This window comes from Oncorhynchus keta, unplaced genomic scaffold, assembly GCF_023373465.1.
Source record: "Oncorhynchus keta strain PuntledgeMale-10-30-2019 unplaced genomic scaffold, Oket_V2 Un_contig_16010_pilon_pilon, whole genome shotgun sequence".
NCBI classification, from domain to species: Eukaryota; Metazoa; Chordata; class Actinopteri; order Salmoniformes; family Salmonidae; genus Oncorhynchus; species Oncorhynchus keta.
In genome coordinates, this window is record NW_026279656.1 from 170,001 (window position 1) to 187,500 (window position 17,500).

The following is a 17,500-nucleotide window of genomic DNA, read 5'->3' on the forward strand; positions in this document are numbered from 1 at the left end:
ATCTCTGTTCTTCCATAGATCTCTGTTCTACCAGAGAACTCTGTTCTTCCATAGATCTCTGTTCTTCCATAGAACTCTGTTCTACCAGAGAACTCTGTTCTTCCATAGATCTCTGTTCTTCCATAGATCTCTGTTCTTCCATAGATCTCTGTTCTTCCATAGAACTCTGTTCTTCCAGAGAACTCTGTTCTTCCATAGATCTCTGTTCTTCCATAGATCTCTGTTCTACCATAGAACTCTGTTCTACCATAGAACTCTGTTCTTCCATAGAACTCTGTTCTTCCATAGAACTCTGTTCTTCCATAGAAGTCTATTTTTCCATAGAAGTCTATTTAAACAGATATTTCTTTGTGTTGTGTTCAGTAGGTTGTGGTACGTTCAGATAGAAATGTATTAAAAGAAGAGTCATGCCTCTCTGACATGTAGACTAAGGAATCAGTCTGGTAGGACCATGTTGTGCTCTATAAATTATCTTCATATCTGTATTCAACAGTATGTTGCATCTCTGATTGTGAAGGTTGATTTTTAATTGTTGTTGTTGATTGTTGTTGTCTCTCCAGATGGCCAGAAACAGGAAGTGAGTGTTGGAGGCTCTGCGTCTAGACAGTGTTTCTATGATCTGACCCCTAACAGCCAGTATAAGATCAGCGTTTCCACCCAGCTACAGGACATGGAGGGGCCCGCCGTCACCACCATCACTACTACACGTAGGTACCAACTGACCTCAACACTCTCATCACGGACACAACACGTAGGTACCAACTGACCTCAACACTCTCATCACGGACACAACACGTAGGTACCAACTGACCTCAACACTCTCATCACGGACACAACACGTAGGTACCAACTGACCTCAACACTCTCATCACAGACACAACACGTAGGTACCAACTGACCTCAACACTCTCATCACGGACACAACACGTAGGTACCAACTGACCTCAACACTCTCATCACAGACACAACACGTAGGTACCAACTGACCTCTACACTCTCATCACAGACACAACACGTAGGTACCAACTGACCTCAACACTCTCATCACGCACACAACACGTAGGTACCAACTGACCTCAACACTCTCATCACGGACACAACACGTAGGTACCAACTGACCTCAACACTCTCATCACAGACACAACACATCACGGTACCAACCAACTGACCTCAACACTCTCATCACAGACAGGTACCAACTGACCTCACACTCATCACACACAACACGTAGGTACCAACTGACCTCAACACTCTCATCACGGACACAACACGTAGGTACCAACTGACCTCAACACTCTCATCACAGACACAACACGTAGGTACCAACTGACCTCTACACTCTCATCACAGACACAACACGTAGGTACCAACTGACCTCAACACTCTCATCACTGACACAACACGTAGGTACCAACTGACCTCAACACTCTCATCACAGACACAACACGTAGGTACCAACTGACCTCAACACTAGACACAACACGTAGGTACCAACTGACCTCTACACTCTCATCACAGACACAACACGTAGGTACCAACTGACCTCTACACTCTCATCACGCACACAACACGTAGGTACCAACTGACCTCAACACTCTCATCACTGACACAACACGTAGGTACCAACTGACCTCAACACTCTCATCACTGACACAACACGTAGGTACCAACTGACCTCAACACTCTCATCACGCACACAACACGTAGGTACCAACTGACCTCAACACTCTCATCACGGACACAACACGTAGGTACCAACTGACCTCAACACTCTCATCACACACACAACACGTAGGTACCAACTGACCTCAACACTCTCATCACGCACACAACACGTAGGTACCAACTGACCTCAACACTCTCATCACGGACAGAACACGTAGGTACCAACTGACCTCAACACTCTCATCACGACACAACACGTAGGTACCAACTGACCTCTACACTCATCAGGTCACTGACCTCTACACTCTCATCACGGACACAACACGTAGGTACCAACTGACCTCTACACTCTCATCACGGACACAACACGTAGGTACCAACTGACCTCTACACTCTCATCACGGACACAACACGTAGGTACCAACTGACCTCTACACTCTCATCACGGACACAACACGTAGGTACCAACTGACCTCAACACTCTCATCACTGACACAACACGTAGGTACCAACTGACCTCTACACTCTCATCACGGACACAACACGTAGGTACCAACTGACCTCAAAATCTCTCTTATGGGAGTAGAACAGAATGACCAGCTATGAACATTGGATTGGATGTATTGGCAGTAGAAATGAAGATGACCTGTCATAGTGTATGTTACACATTGAAACAGCAGAGTCAACGATGTGAGGCTGAAAGCAGTGGGAAACCATAGAACCGATCATTCCAGTGTTTGCTCCAGGCCATGCAAAAGCCCCCCCAGATAACAGCCTTGATCCCATTACCTTTAATGGCTGTTGTGGCTTACGACTGACTGGCCTGTAGATCAGCTCGGCTCAGTGAAGACAAAGCATGCTTTCTCTCCTTTCGTCTGGTAAATGAAACCTTCCCCCCAGAGCTGCTCTCTGCCTGTGTGGCTGAGCACCAGCCACAACTCATTTCACCTCCCTTTAGGGTACGTCCCAAACGGTAGCCTGTTCCCTACATTTACAACGTGGATAGGGTGTCATTTAGGACACGGCGTCAGTCCCTCACAGCACGACTGTCCCTTAGAAGCAACAATAGTAGGCTAATGATGCAGGCCATTGGCAAGGCAATGAGGTGGGGAGAACTGGTCTGTTTAGGGGACAGGAGATGCTCACTCGCTGCCAGGGATACAGATAGCTGCTCTCCCCCCAGGAGGAGGTTACACTGCTGCTGCTGCTGCTGCTGCTACTGCTGCTATCACTCACCACAGAAAAACCTCCCTGGCTTATCCAAAAGAGAGGCATTGTTTGGGGACAGCATGGGAGAGGTAGGAGGATACTGGTACAGTGGGGCAAAAAACAAGTTGATAACAAGTTCAAACAGGTGCCATTAATACAGGTAACGAGTGGAGGACAGAGGATCCTCTTAAAGAAGAAGTTACAGGTCTGTGAGAGCCAGAAATCTTGCTTGTTTGTAGGTGACCAAATACTTATTTTCCACCATAATTTGCAAATAAACTAATTAAAAATCCTACAATGTGATTTTCTGGATTTCTTTTTCTCATTTTGTCTGTCATAGTTGAAGTGTACCTATGATGAAAATTACAGGCCTCTCTCATCTTTTTAAGTGGGAGAACTTGCACAATTGGTGGCTGACTAAATACTTTTTTTGCCCCACTGTAGGTGTGTGTGTGTGGATAGAGAGGTATGATGGATGTACCGTGATGATTTATGTGCTTGTCTCTCTGTGTTTTCTAGTCCCCGCCCCCACCCAGCCACCGACACCACCCCCCACGTCACCCCCCCTACCGACCATACCGCCCGCCAAGGAAGGTAAGAGAGAAGAACTGCCACTGTGTGTCCACACACACACACACACACACACACACACACACACACACACACACACACACACACACACACACACACACACACACACACACACACACACACACACACACACACACACACACACACACACACACCTCTTCCTCTCCCCTGCTGTCCCCACCATAGTGTGACCTTTCTCAAACCCTCACTACATCTCTGATGACAGTTCACCTTTACTTCAGCACACTGAGGTACCACAGATAAATAAAAATATATCTCGCCTTTATAGCAAATGAACCACATTATACAATTTTATTTTTTTTACCTTTATTTAACCAGGCAAGTCAGTTAAGAACATATTCTTATTTTCAATGACGGCCTGGGAACAGTGGGTTAACTGCCTGTTCAGGGGCAGAAAGACAGATTTGTACCTTGTACAATCACCAAACAAGTACCGGTACTTAGTGGTATCCAGTATCTTATCAACTTTTTAAGTCTTCTTTCTTGAGGGGTATCCAGTATCTTATCAACTTTTTAAGTCTTCTTTCTTGAGGGGTATCCAGTATCTTATCAACTTTTTAAGTCTTCTTTCTTGGGGATTATCCAGTATCTTATCAACTTTTTAAGTCTTCTTTCTTGAGGGGTATCCAGTATCTTATCAACTTTTTAAGTCTTCTTTCTTGAGGGGTATCCAGTATCTTATCAACTTTTTAAGTCTTCTTTCTTGAGGGGTATCCAGTATCTTATCAACTTTTTAAGTCTTCTTTCTTGAGGGGTATCCAGTATCTTATCAACTTTTTAAGTCTTCTTTCTTGAGGGGTATCCAGTATCTTATCAACTTTTTAAATCTTCTTTCTTGGGGATTATCCAGTATCTTATCAACTTTTTAAGTCTTCTTTCTTGGGGATTATCCAGTATCTTATCAACTTTTTAAGTCTTCTTTCTTGAGGGGTATCCAGTATCTTATCAACTTTTTAAGTCTTCTTTCTTGAGGGGTATCCAGTATCTTATCAACTTTTTAAGTCTTCTTTCTTGAGGGGTATCCAGTATCTTATCAACTTTTTAAGTCTTCTTTCTTGAGGGGTATCCAGTATCTTATCAACTTTTTAAGTCTTCTTTCTTGGGGATTATCCAGTATCTTATCAAACATTTGCAGTGCGGCTCAGACAAGCAGCAGCTCCAGTCTGTGCATATTTACACAGCATCTGCATGCATTACTTATTACATTAGCTGAGGCTTTGCTTCCTCCCTCCTCTACTGACCTTCATATACACACTACCAAATACCATAGGCAGACAGCCCCCTGAGGGTTTAAGTCCTGGTCCATTTTTAGGTGAACTGCAATCATCAGATTTGTGATAAGTATTAAGTTCTTCACAGGTTGAAATAAATGAGAAATAAGAAGGTGGTTTTTACAGCACCGTAATAGACTGAAAACATCTTTTATCAATGTATTCTCAGCAAAGTCCTCAAGGTCGTTTTTCCAGCGGGATTAGTTGAATATTGCATTTTGGATATTATCTCTAGCTCCTAATAATAGTAGAAGTCAGAAGTACTCAACTTCTTCTCAATCGCATTGGAGGAGAAGGTTCGATGGGCGGGACCTTGGATCTTCTCCAATGCATTTTGTGAATGAGGCGAGGATAGAGCGTGGGAGGAATCGATTAAATCGATGAAAGACAAATTGAGAAAGAGCCTTGCACACTTTTATCCCCCCATGGTGCACTGCTGCCTGGCTGTGTATCAAGCCTTCCTCCCATCCTGTCGATACTTCCTGTCCGGTTTGATTAGAACCCTGCCATAACAACCTTCCCTCTCTCCCACCATTCTAAGAACTCTGCTATAATTCTAAGCACTTCAGACTGAACATATTTGTCCCACCTCTAGAGGTTTGTACCAGTCAATTTGTTATAATTCTAACTCTCTGGCTTGTTTAAACAAAGATCAAACAGGCCAGACATTTCTCTTGCCATTCCTCTACACTCTACACTGTCTTTGTTTCTCAAAGTGTAGCCCAGTGTTTCCCAACCCTCTTTGGCCCCAGGCACCGACAAGCTATGGTCCTTCTTGTGCCAAGGACCGGCAAGCTATACTTCTTCCTAGCGTTAGAGAACGGGCTAAATCACCGTCAGCTTACTGTCTGAGAGACCACCCAGCTCTAGTCGTTCCTCACATTCTGAGAGACCGGCCAGCTCTAGTCGTTCCTTACATTCTGAGAGACCGGCCAGCTCTAGTCGTTCCTCACATTCTGAGAGACCGGCCAGCTCTAGCCATTCCTCACATTCTGAGAGACCGGCCAGCTCTAGCCGTTCCTCACATTCTGAGAGACCGGCCAGCTCTAGTCGTTCCTCACATTTTGAGAGACCGGCCAGCTCTAGTCGTTCCTCACATTTTGAGAGACCGGCCAGCTCTAGCCGTTCCTCACATTCTGAGATACAGGCCAGCTCTAGTCGTTCCTTATATTTTGAGAGACAGGCCAGCTCTAGCCGTTCCTTATATTTTGAGAGACCGGCCAGCTCTAGTCGTTCCTCACATTCTGAGAGACCGGCCAGCTCTAGACGTTCCTTATATTTTGAGAGACCGGCCAGCTCTAGTCGTTCCTCACATTCTGAGAGACCGGCCAGCTCTAGACGTTCCTTATATTTTGAGAGACCGGCCAGCTCTAGCCATTCCTCACATTCTGAGAGACCACCCAGCTCTAGTCGCTCCTCATATTCTGAGAGACGGGCCAGCTCTAGTCGTTCCTCACATTCTGAGAGACGGGCCAGCTCTAGTCGCTCCTCATATTCTGAGAGACCGGCCAGCTCTAGTCTCTCCTCATATTCTGAGAGACCGGCCAGCTCTAGCCGTTCCTCACATTCCGAGAGACCGGCCAGCTCTAGTCGTTCCTCACATTCTGAGAGACGGGCCAGCTCTAGCCATTCCTCACATTCTGAGAGACGGGCCAGCTCAAGCCATTCCTCACATTCTGAGAGACCGGCCAGCTCTAGCCTTTCCTCACATTCCGAGAGACGGGCCAGCTCTAGCCGTTCCTTACATTCTGAGAGACCGGCCAGCTCTAGCCATTCCTCACATTCTGAGAGACGGGCCAGCTCAAGCCATTCCTCACATTCTGAGAGACGGGCCAGCTCTAGCCGTTCCTTACATTCTGAGAGACCGGCCAGCTCTAGTCGTTCCTCACATTCTGAGAGACGGGCCAGCTCAAGCCATTCCTCACATTCTGAGAGACCGGCCAGCTCTAGTCATTCCTTACATTCTGAGAGACGGGCCAGGTTCCTCACATTCTGAGAGACCGGCCAGCTCTAGTCATTCCTTACATTCTGAGAGACGGGCCAGCTCTAGCCGTTCCTCACATTCTGAGAGACCGGCCAGCTCTAGCCTTTCCTCACATTCCGAGAGACCGGCCAGCTCTAGCCGTTCCTTACATTCTGAGAGACCGGCCAGCTCTAGCCATTCCTCACATTCTGAGAGACGGGCCAGCTCAAGCCATTCCTCACATTCTGAGAGACGGGCCAGCTCTAGCCGTTCCTTACATTCTGAGAGACCGGCCAGCTCTAGTCGTTCCTCACATTCTGAGAGACGGGCCAGCTCAAGCCATTCCTCACATTCTGAGAGACCGGCCAGCTCTAGTCATTCCTTACATTCTGAGAGACGGGCCAGCTCTAGCCGTTCCTTACATTCTGAGAGACCGGCCAGCTCTAGCCGTTCCTTACATTCTGAGAGACCGGCCAGCTCTAGTCGTTCCTCACATTCTGAGAGACGGGCCAGCTCTAGCCATTCCTCACATTCTGAGAGACCGGCCAGCTCTAGTCATTCCTTACATTCTGAGAGACGGGCCAGCTCTAGCCATTCCTTACGTTCTGAGAGACCGGCCAGCTCTAGCCATTCCTTACATTCTGAGAGACGGGCCAGCTCTAGCCATTCCTCACATTCTGAGAGACCGGCCAGCTCTAGCCATTCCTCACATTCTGAGAGACCGGCCAGCTCTAGCCATTCCTCACATTCTGAGAGACGGACCAGCTCTAGCCATTCCTCACATTCTGAGAGACGGGCCAGCTCTAGCCATTCCTCACATTCTGAGAGACGGGCCAGCTCAAGCCATTCCTCACATTCTGAGAGACGGGCCAGCTCTAGCCGTTCCTTACATTCTGAGAGACCGGCCAGCTCTAGTCGTTCCTCACATTCTGAGAGACCGGCCAGCTCTAGCCATTCCTCACATTCTGAGAGACCGGCCAGCTCTAGTCATTCCTTACATTCTGAGAGACGGGCCAGCTCTAGCCGTTCCTCACATTCCGAGAGACCGGCCAGCTCTAGTCGTTCCTCACATTCTGAGAGACGGTCCAGCTCTAGCCATTCCTCACATTCTGAGAGACGGGCCAGCTCAAGCCATTCCTCACATTCTGAGAGACCGGCCAGCTCTAGCCTTTCCTCACATTCCGAGAGACGGGCCAGCTCTAGCCGTTCCTTACATTCTGAGAGACCGGCCAGCTCTAGCCATTCCTCACATTCTGAGAGACGGGCCAGCTCAAGCCATTCCTCACATTCTGAGAGACGGGCCAGCTCTAGCCGTTCCTTACATTCTGAGAGACCGGCCAGCTCTAGTCGTTCCTCACATTCTGAGAGACGGGCCAGCTCAAGCCATTCCTCACATTCTGAGAGACCGGCCAGCTCTAGTCATTCCTTACATTCTGAGAGACGGGCCAGCTCTAGCCGTTCCTTACATTCTGAGAGACCGGCCAGCTCTAGCCGTTCCTTACATTCTGAGAGACCGGCCAGCTCTAGTCGTTCCTCACATTCTGAGAGACGGGCCAGCTCTAGCCATTCCTCACATTCTGAGAGACCGGCCAGCTCTAGTCATTCCTTACATTCTGAGAGACGGGCCAGCTCTAGCCATTCCTTACGTTCTGAGAGACCGGCCAGCTCTAGCCATTCCTTACATTCTGAGAGACGGGCCAGCTCTATCCATTCCTCACATTCTGAGAGACCGGCCAGCTCTAGCCATTCCTCACATTCTGAGAGACCGGCCAGCTCTAGCCATTCCTCACATTCTGAGAGACGGACCAGCTCTAGCCATTCCTCACATTCTGAGAGACGGGCCAGCTCTAGCCATTCCTCACATTCTGAGAGACGGGCCAGCTCTAGCCATTCCTTACATTCTGAGAGACCGGCCAGCTCTAGCCATTCCTTACATTCTGAGAGACCGGCCAGCTCTAGCCGTTCCTTATATTTTGAGAGATCGGCCAGCTCTAGCCATTCCTTACATTCTGAGAGACGGGCCAGCTCTAGCCATTCCTTACATTCTGAGAGACCGGCCAGCTCTAGCCATTCCTTACATTCTGAGAGACCGGCCAGCTCTAGCCATTCCTTACATTCTGAGAGACCGGCCAGCTCTAGCCGTTCCTTATATTTTGAGAGACCGGCCAGCTCTAGCCATTCCTTACATTCTGAGAAAACGGCCAGCTCTAGCCATTCCTTACATTATGAGAGACCGGCCAGCTCTAGCCGTTCCTTATATTTTGAGAGACCAATCTGCTCCCAGTTTGATTGAAGTCTGTATACGGCTGGAGAATACAGTAACGGAATATTAAAGGCACAGCGCAGTCAGAAATGTGATTTTCCTGTGTTTTATATATATTTCCATTCTATGAGGTTGGAATAATACTGCGAAATTGTGAAAATGATGATAAAGCCATGTTAGTGTAAGAGCTGTTTAAACAGACAGTCTGTTTTGGTGGGATGGAGTTTTGGCCTGCCTGGTGACATCGTTAATAGACCAATGAGAAAGAGTGTTCCAAACCTCTCTGCCAATAACAGTTACTGTAGTTTTCAGTTTTCCTCTCCCCACTCAGACAGATATATTGAGATAAAGATGGCTGCCCTGAACCTTTAATTAGCACGAAGGAAGATCTTATCTGTCTCTGTGTAGTAGGAAGTAGATAAAGCTTCTGGAGGAGACAGATAGTTAGATAGTCATCCCCACTCTCCACCAGCTGGCCTGTTGTAATGAGACTGAAGATATGAGGCTTACCAGCTGGCCTGTTGTAATGAGACTGAAGATTTGAGGCTTACCAGCTGGCCTGTTGTAATGAGACTGAAGATTTGAGGTTTACCAGCTGGTCTGTTGTAATGAGACTGAAGATTTGAGGTTTACCAGCTGGCCTGTTGTAATGAGACTGAAGATTTGAGGCTTACCAGCTGGCCTGTTGTAATGAGACTGAAGATTTGAGGCTTACCAGCTGGCCTGTTGTAATGAGACTGAAGGGTTGAGGTTTACCAGCTGGCCTGTTGTAATGAGACTGAAGGGTTGAGGCTTACCAGCTGGCCTGTTGTAATGAGACTGAAGATTTGAGGCTTACCAGCTGGCCTGTTGTAATTAGACTGAAGGGTTGAGGTTTACCAGCTGGCCTGTTGTAATGAGACTGAAGGGTTGAGGCTTACCAGCTGGCCTGTTGTAATGAGACTGAAGATTTGAGGCTTACCAGCTGGCCTGTTGTAATTAGACTGAAGGGTTGAGGTTTACCAGCTGGCCTGTTGTAATGAGACTGAAGGGTTGAGGCTTACCAGCTGGCCTGTTGTAATTAGACTGAAGGGTTGAGGTTTACCAGCTGGCCTGTTGAATGAGACTGAAGCTGGCCTGTTGTAATGAGACTTACCAGCTGGCCTGTTGTAATGAGACTGAAGGGTTGAGGTTTACCAGCTGGCCTGTTGTAATGAGACTGAAGGGTTGAGGCTTACCAGCTGGCCTGTTGTAAATGAGACTGAAGAGTTGAGGCTTACCAGCTGGCCTGTTGTAAATGAGACTGAAGGGTTGAGGTTTACCAGCTGGCCTGTTGTAATGAGACGGAAGGGTTGTGGCTTTCCAGCTGGCCTGTTGTAATGAGACTGAAGAGTTGAGGCTTACCAGCTGGCCTGTTGTAAATGAGACTGAAGATATGAGGCTTACCAGCTGGCCTGTTGTAATGAGACTGAAGATATGAGGCTTACCAGCTGGCCTGTTGTAATGAGACTGAAGAGTTGAGGCTTACCAGCTCGCCTGTTGTAATGAGACTGAAGAAATGAGGCTTACCAGCTGGCCTGTTGTAATGAGACTGAAGAGTTGAGGCTTACCAGCTTGCCTGCTGTAATGAGACTGAAGAGTTGAGGCTTACCAGCTGGCCTGTTGTAATGAGACTGACAATATGAGGCTTACCAGCTGGCCTGTTGTAATGAGACTGATAATATGAGGCTTACCAGCTGGCCTGCTGTAATGAGACTGACAATATGAGGCTTACCAGCTGGCCTGCTGTAATGAGACTGACAATATGAGGCTTACCAGCTGGCCTGTTGTAATGAGACTGACAATATGAGGCTTACCAACTGGCCTGTTGTAATGAGACTGACAATATGAGGCTTACCAGCTGGCCTGTTGTAATGACACTGACAATATGAGGCTTACCAGCTGGCCTGTTGTAATGAGACTGATAATATGAGGCTTACCAGCTGGCCTGTTGTAATGAGACTGAAGGGTTAAGGCTTACCAGCTGGCCTGCTGTAATGAGACTGACAATATGAGGCTTACCAGCTGGCCTGTTGTAATGAGACTGACAATATGAGGCTTACCAGCTGGCCTGTTGTAATGAGACTGACAATATGAGGCTTACCAGCTGGCCTGTTGTAATGAGAATGAAGGGTTGAGGCTTCTGTCTCTGTGTTTGGAATTCCTCTCTAACCTAGTTCCATATCTAATTTCTTCCTTCCCTCCCTGCCTCTCTCCCTCCCTGCCTCTCTCCCTCCCTGCCTCTCTCCCTCCCTGCCTTTCTCCCTCCCTGCCTCTCTCCCTCCCTGCCTCTCTCCCTCCCTGCCTCTCTCCCTCCCTGCCTCTCTCCCTCCCTGCCTCTCTCCCTCCCTGCCTCTCTCCCTCCCTGCCTCTCTCCCTCCCTGCCTCTTTCCCTCCCTGCCTCTCTCCCTCCCTGCCTCTCTCCCTCCCTGCCTCTCTCCCTCCCTGCCTCTCTCCCTCCCTGCCTCTCTCCCTCCCTGCCTCTCTCCCTCCCTGCCTCTTTCCCTCCCTGCCTCTCTCCCTCCCTGCCTCTTTCCCTCCCTGCCTCTCTCCCTCCCTGCCTCTTTCCCTCCCTGCCTCTTTCCCTCCCTGCCTCTCTCCCCCCCTGCTCCCTTCCTTCCCTCCCTCCCTGCCTCCTTCCCTCCCTCCCTGCCTCCTTCCCTCCCTGCTTCCCTGCCTCCCTGCCTCCCTACCTCCCTCCCTCCCTGCCTCCTTCCCTCCCTCCCTGCCTGCTTCCCTACCTCCCTCCCTACCTGCCTCCCTACCTCCCTCCCCCAGTTTGTAAGGCAGCCAAAGCTGACCTGGTCTTCTTGGTGGACGGGTCTTGGAGCATCGGAGACGACAACTTCCAGAAGATTATCCGCTTCCTGTACAGTACGATGGGATCTCTGGATCTGATTGGTCCTGACGGTACACAGGTAAGACCAATGACAACACCTCCATATTGTAGAGTTATGCATTCAGCCAATATCTCACGGAAATAATGAATAAATTAAATATAACCCAATGCTGTTGAAGGGGAACATTGTCTAACAGTAACCTGATCTCATCCATCTCAGCCACTGATGTTTGAGAAAGCAAAATGTCCTATGAGTGGCTGGTCTAGTCCAGTACACACAGGTCAGAGTGAGGTTAGGGTCACAGGTTAGGGTGAGGTTGGGGGTCACAGGTTAGGGTGAGGTTAGGGTCACAGGTTAGGGTGAGGTTGGGGTCACAGGTTAGGGTGAGGTTAGGGTCACAGGTTAGGGTGAGGTTAGGGTCACAGGTCAGGGTGAGGTTAGGGCCACAGGTCAGGGTGAGGTTAGGGTCACAGGTTAGGGTGAGATTAGGGTCACAGGTTAGGGTGAGGTTGGGGTCACAGGTTAGGGTGAGGTTGGGGTCACAGGTTAGGGTGAGGTTAGGGTCACGGGCCAGGGTGAGGTTAGGGTCACAGGTTAGAGTGAGGTTAGGGTCACAGGTCAGGGTGAGGTTAGGGTCACAGGTCAGGGTGAGGTTAGGGCCACAGGTCAGAGTGAGGTTAGGGTCACAGGTCAGGGTGAGGTTAGGTTTAGATAAAGCCTGTGCTAACATCACCAAACAGAGCCAAATCTAAACCAGGTCTCAAGGGAGAGACAATTATATTGGAATAGACTGGTGACTAGACATTATAAACAGACCCACATCTAAACCAGGTCTCAAGGGAGAGACCATTATGTTGGAATAGACTGGTGTCTAGACATTATAAACAGAGGCCCATAGATCTTCATCAAGCCTTCTCTTTCAGACCGTTCGCAGCCCATTACTGAGGAACTGGTAGGTTATTGACACAAGGCTGCATTACTAAAGTCCTCCGTATCCCCTTACTACTGTATTAGGGGCTGATGGGTAATGGAGGAATCTGAGCTGAGGTGCAGAGGGTCCTGGCTACAGTAGTTAGGCTCTCAGACAGACAAATAGAAAAACAGACATAAGGAGAGTGAGAAGGGAAGCGAGACATTGAGGGAAGAGGAGGGACAGGGATAGATTCCTGAGGAGACATAAGGAGAGTGAGAAGGGAAGCGAGACATTGAGGGAAGAGGAGGGACAGGGATAGATTCCTGAGGAGACATAAGGAGAGTGAGAAGGGAAGCGGGACATTGAGGGAAGAGGAGGGACAGGGATAGATTCCTGAGGAGACATAAGGAGAGTGAAGGAGACATTGAGGGAAAGGAGGGACAGGGATAGATTCCTGAGGAGACATAAGGAGAGTGAGAAGGGAAGGGACATTGAGGGAAGAGGAGGGACAGGGATAGATTCCTGAGGAGACATAAGGAGAGTGAGAAGGAAGCGAGACATTGAGGGAAGAGGAGGGACAGGGATAGATTCCTGAGGAGACATTGAGGGAGAGGAGGGACAGGGAAGATTCCTGAGGGAGGGAAGAGGGAGGGACAGGGATAGATTCCTGAGGAGACATAAGGAGAGTGAGAAGGGAAGCGAGACATTGAGGGAAGAGGAGGGACAGGGATAGATTCCTGAGGAGACTGAGTGAGAGACATAAGGAGGGACAGGGATAGAGAGGAGACATAAGGAGAGTGAGAAGGGAAGCGGGACATTGAGGGAAGGGAGGGGAGGGACAGGGATAGATTCCTGAGGAGACATAAGGAGAGTGAGAAGGGAAGCGGGACATTGAGGGAAGAGGAGGGACAGGGATAGATTCCTGAGGAGACATAAGGAGAGTGAGAAGGGAAGCGGGACATTGAGGGAAGAGGAGGGACAGGGATAGATTCCTGATGAGACATAAGGAGAGTGAGAAGGAAAGCGAGACATTGAGGGACAGGGATAGATTCCTGAGGAGACATAAGGAGAGTGAGAAGGAAAGCAAGACATTGAGGGAAGAGGAGGGACAGGGATAGATTCCTGAGGAGACATAAGGAGAGTGAGAAGGGAAGCGAGACATTGAGGGAAGAGGAGGGACAGGAGATAGATTCCTGAGGAGACATAAGGACATAAGAGTGAGTGAGAGGAAGGGATAGATTCCTGAGGAGACATTGAGGGAAGAGACATTGAGGGACAGGGATAGATTCCTGAGGAGACATAAGGAGAGTGAGAAGGGAAGAGACATTGAGGGAAGAGGAGGGACAGGGATAGATTCCTGAGGAGACATAAGGAGAGTGAGAAGGGAAGCGGGACATTGAGGGAAGAGGAGGGACAGGGATAGATTCCTGAGGAGACATAAGGAGAGTGAGAAGGGAAGCATAAGGAGAGTGAGAAGGGAAGCGAGGGATAGATTGAGGGAAGAGGAGGGACATTGAAGGAAGGAATTGAGGAGGGATAGATTCCTGAGGAGACAGAAGGAGAGTGAGAAGGAAAGCGAGACATTGAGGGACAGGGATAGATTCCTGAGGAGACATAAGGAGAGTGAGAAGGAAAGCGAGACATTGAGGGACAGGGATAGATTCCTGAGGAGACATAAGGAGAGTGAGAAGGGAAGCGGGACATTGAGGGAAGAGGAGGGACAGGGATAGATTCCTGAGGAGACATAAGGAGAGTGAGAAGGGAAGCAAGACATTGAGGGAAGAGGAGGGACAGGGATAGATTCCTGAGGAGACATAAGGAGAGTGAGAAGGGAAGCGAGACATTGAGGGAAGAGGAGGGACAGGGATAGATTCCTGAGGAGACATAAGGAGAGTGAGAAGGGAAGCGAGACATTGAGGGAAGAGGAGGGACAGGGATAGATTCCTGAGGAGACATAAGGAGAGTGAGAAGGGAAGCGGGACATTGAGGGAAGAGGAGGGACAGGGATAGATTCCTGAGGAGACATAAGGAGAGTGAGAAGGGAAGCGGGACATTGAGGGAAGAGGAGGGACAGGGATAGATTCCTGAGGAGACAGAAGGAGAGTGAGAAGGGAAGCGAGACATTGAGGGAAGAGGAGGGACAGGGATAGATTCCTGAGGAGACATAAGGAGAGTGAGAAGGGAAGCGGGACATTGAGGGAAGAGGAGGGACAGGGATAGATTCCTGAGGAGACATAAGGAGAGTGAGAAGGGAAGCGAGACATTGAGGGAAGAGGAGGGACAGTGATAGAGTCCTCAGGGGACATAAGGAGAGTGAGAAGGGAAGCAGGACATTGAGGGAAGAGGAGGGACAGGGATAGATTCCTCAGGGGACATAAGGAGAGTGAGAAGGGAAGCAGGACATTGAGGGAAGAGGAGGGACAGTGATAGAGTCCTCAGGGGACATAAGGAGAGTGAGAAGGGAAGCAGGACATTGAGGGAAGAGGAGGGACAGGGATAGATTCCTCAGGGGACATAAGGAGAGTGAGAAGGGAAGCAGGACATTGAGGGAAGAGGAGGGACAGGGATAGATTCCTGAGGGGACATAAGGAGAGTGAGAAGGGAAGCGAGACATTGAGGGAAGAGGAGGGACAGGGATAGATTCCTGAGGGGACATAAGGAGAGACATTGAGGGAAGAGGAAGGGATAGATTCCTGAGGAGACATTGAGGGAAGAGGAGGGACAGGGATAGATTCCTGAGGAGACATAAGGAGAGTGAGAATTGAGGGAAGAAGCAGGGATAGACATTGAGGGAAGAGGAGGGACAGGGATAGATTCCTGAGGAGACATAAGGAGAGTGAGAAGGGAAGCGAGACATTGAGGGAAGAGGAGGGACAGGGATAGATTCCTGAGGAGACATAAGGAGAGTGAGAAGGGACAGGGAAGATTCCTGAGGAGACATTGAGGGAAGAGGAGGGACAGGGATAGATTCCTGAGGAGACATAAGGAGAGTGAGAAGGGAAGCGAGACATTGAGGGAAGAGGAGGGACAGGGATAGATTCCTGAGGAGACATAAGGAGAGTGAGAAGGGAGACATTGAGGGAAGAGGAGGGACAGGGATAGATTCCTGAGGGGACATAAGGAGAGTGAGAAGGGAGACATTGAGGGAAGAGGAGGGACAGGGATAGATTCCTAAGGGGACATAAGGAGAGTGAGAAGGGAAGCGAGACATTGAGGGAAGAGGAGGGACAGGGATAGATTCCTGAGGGGACATAAGGAGAGTGAGAAGGGAAACGAGACATTGAGGGAAGAGGAGGGACAGGGATAGATTCCTAAGGGGACATAAGGAGAGTGAGAAGGGAAGCGAGACATTGAGGGAAGAGGAGGGGGATAGATTCCTGAGGAGATAGAGTCCTGAGGGAAGAGGAGGGACAGGGATAGAGGGGACATAAGGAGAGTGAGAAGGGAAGCAGGACATTGAGGGAAGAGGAGGGACAGGGATAGATTCCTGAGGAGACAGGGGGGACATAAGGAGAGTGAGAAGGAAGCAGGACATTGAGGGAAGAGGAGGGACAGGGATAGATTCCTGAGGAGACATAAGGAGAGTGAGAAGGGAAGCAGGACATTGAGGGAAGAGGAGGGACAGGGATAGATTCCTGAGGAGACAGGGGACATGAGGGAAAGGAGAGGGATAGATTCCTCAGGGGACATAAGGAGAGTGAGAAGGGAAGCAGGACATTGAGGGAAGAGGAGGGACAGTGATAGAGTCCTCAGGGGACATAAGGAGAGTGAGAAGGGAAGCAGGACATTGAGGGAAGAGGAGGGACAGTGATAGAGTCCTCAGGGGACATAAGGAGAGTGAGAAGGGAAGCAGGACATTGAGGGAAGAGGAGGGACAGTGATAGAGTCCTCAGGGGACATAAGGAGAGTGAGAAGGGAAGCAGGACATTGAGGGAAGAGGAGGGACAGGGATAGATTCCTGAGGGGACAGGGGGGACATTAAGGGGAAGATTCCTCAGGGGAGGAGAGTGAGGGAAGCAGACATTGAGGGAAGAGGAGGGACAGGGATAGATTCAGGGATAGAGGGGACTCAGGGGGACATGAGGGAAGAGGAGGGACAGGGATAGAGGGGAAGGGAGTGAGAAGGGAAGCAGGACATTGAGGGAAGAGGAGGGACAGGGATAGAGTCCTCAGGGGACATAAGGAGAGTGAGAAGGGAAGCGAGACATTGAGGGAAGAGGAGGGACAGGGATAGATTCCTGAGGGGACATAAGGAGAGTGAGAAGGGAAGCAGGACATTGAGGGAAGAGGAGGGACAGGGATAGATTCCTGAGGGGACATAAGGAGAGTGAGAAGGGAAGCAGGACATTGAGGGAAGAGGAGGGACAGGGATAGATTCCTAAGGGGACATAAGGAGAGTGAATAACAGAGACATCTGTTCCAAAGATGCTGCAAAATAGTTGCTAAGATGCCAATGAAAGCGTGCGTTCAGTATGCGACTATAAGTTCTGGATTCTTTATTGGCAACTTACACTGAACAAAAATATAAACGCAACATGTGCAGTGTTGGTCCCATGTTTCATGAGCTGAAATAAAAGATCCCAGAAATGTTCCATGTGCACAAAAAGCTTATTTCTCTAAAATGTTGTGCACAAATGTGTTTACATCCCTGTTAGTGAGCGTTTCACCTTTGCCAAGATAATCCATCCACCTCACAGTTGTGGCATATCAAGAAGCTAATTATTAAACAGCATGAACATTACACAG

At 49.2% G+C, this 17,500-nt stretch overlaps 1 protein-coding gene across 2 annotated transcripts in view; it reads left to right on the top strand.

Moving 5' to 3' along the window:
* The window catches only part of LOC118379382 (collagen alpha-1(XIV) chain-like), a 208,860-nt gene that overhangs the window by 119,586 nt on the left and 71,774 nt on the right, over positions 1 to 17,500 (top strand). For both annotated transcript variants that reach the window (XM_052502717.1, XM_052502716.1), the window contains 3 exons: positions 561 to 707; positions 3,394 to 3,468; positions 11,780 to 11,919. In XM_052502717.1, the coding sequence (XP_052358677.1) occupies positions 561 to 707; positions 3,394 to 3,468; positions 11,780 to 11,919 (362 nt within the window). The remainder of the gene's footprint in view (positions 1 to 560; positions 708 to 3,393; positions 3,469 to 11,779; positions 11,920 to 17,500) is intronic.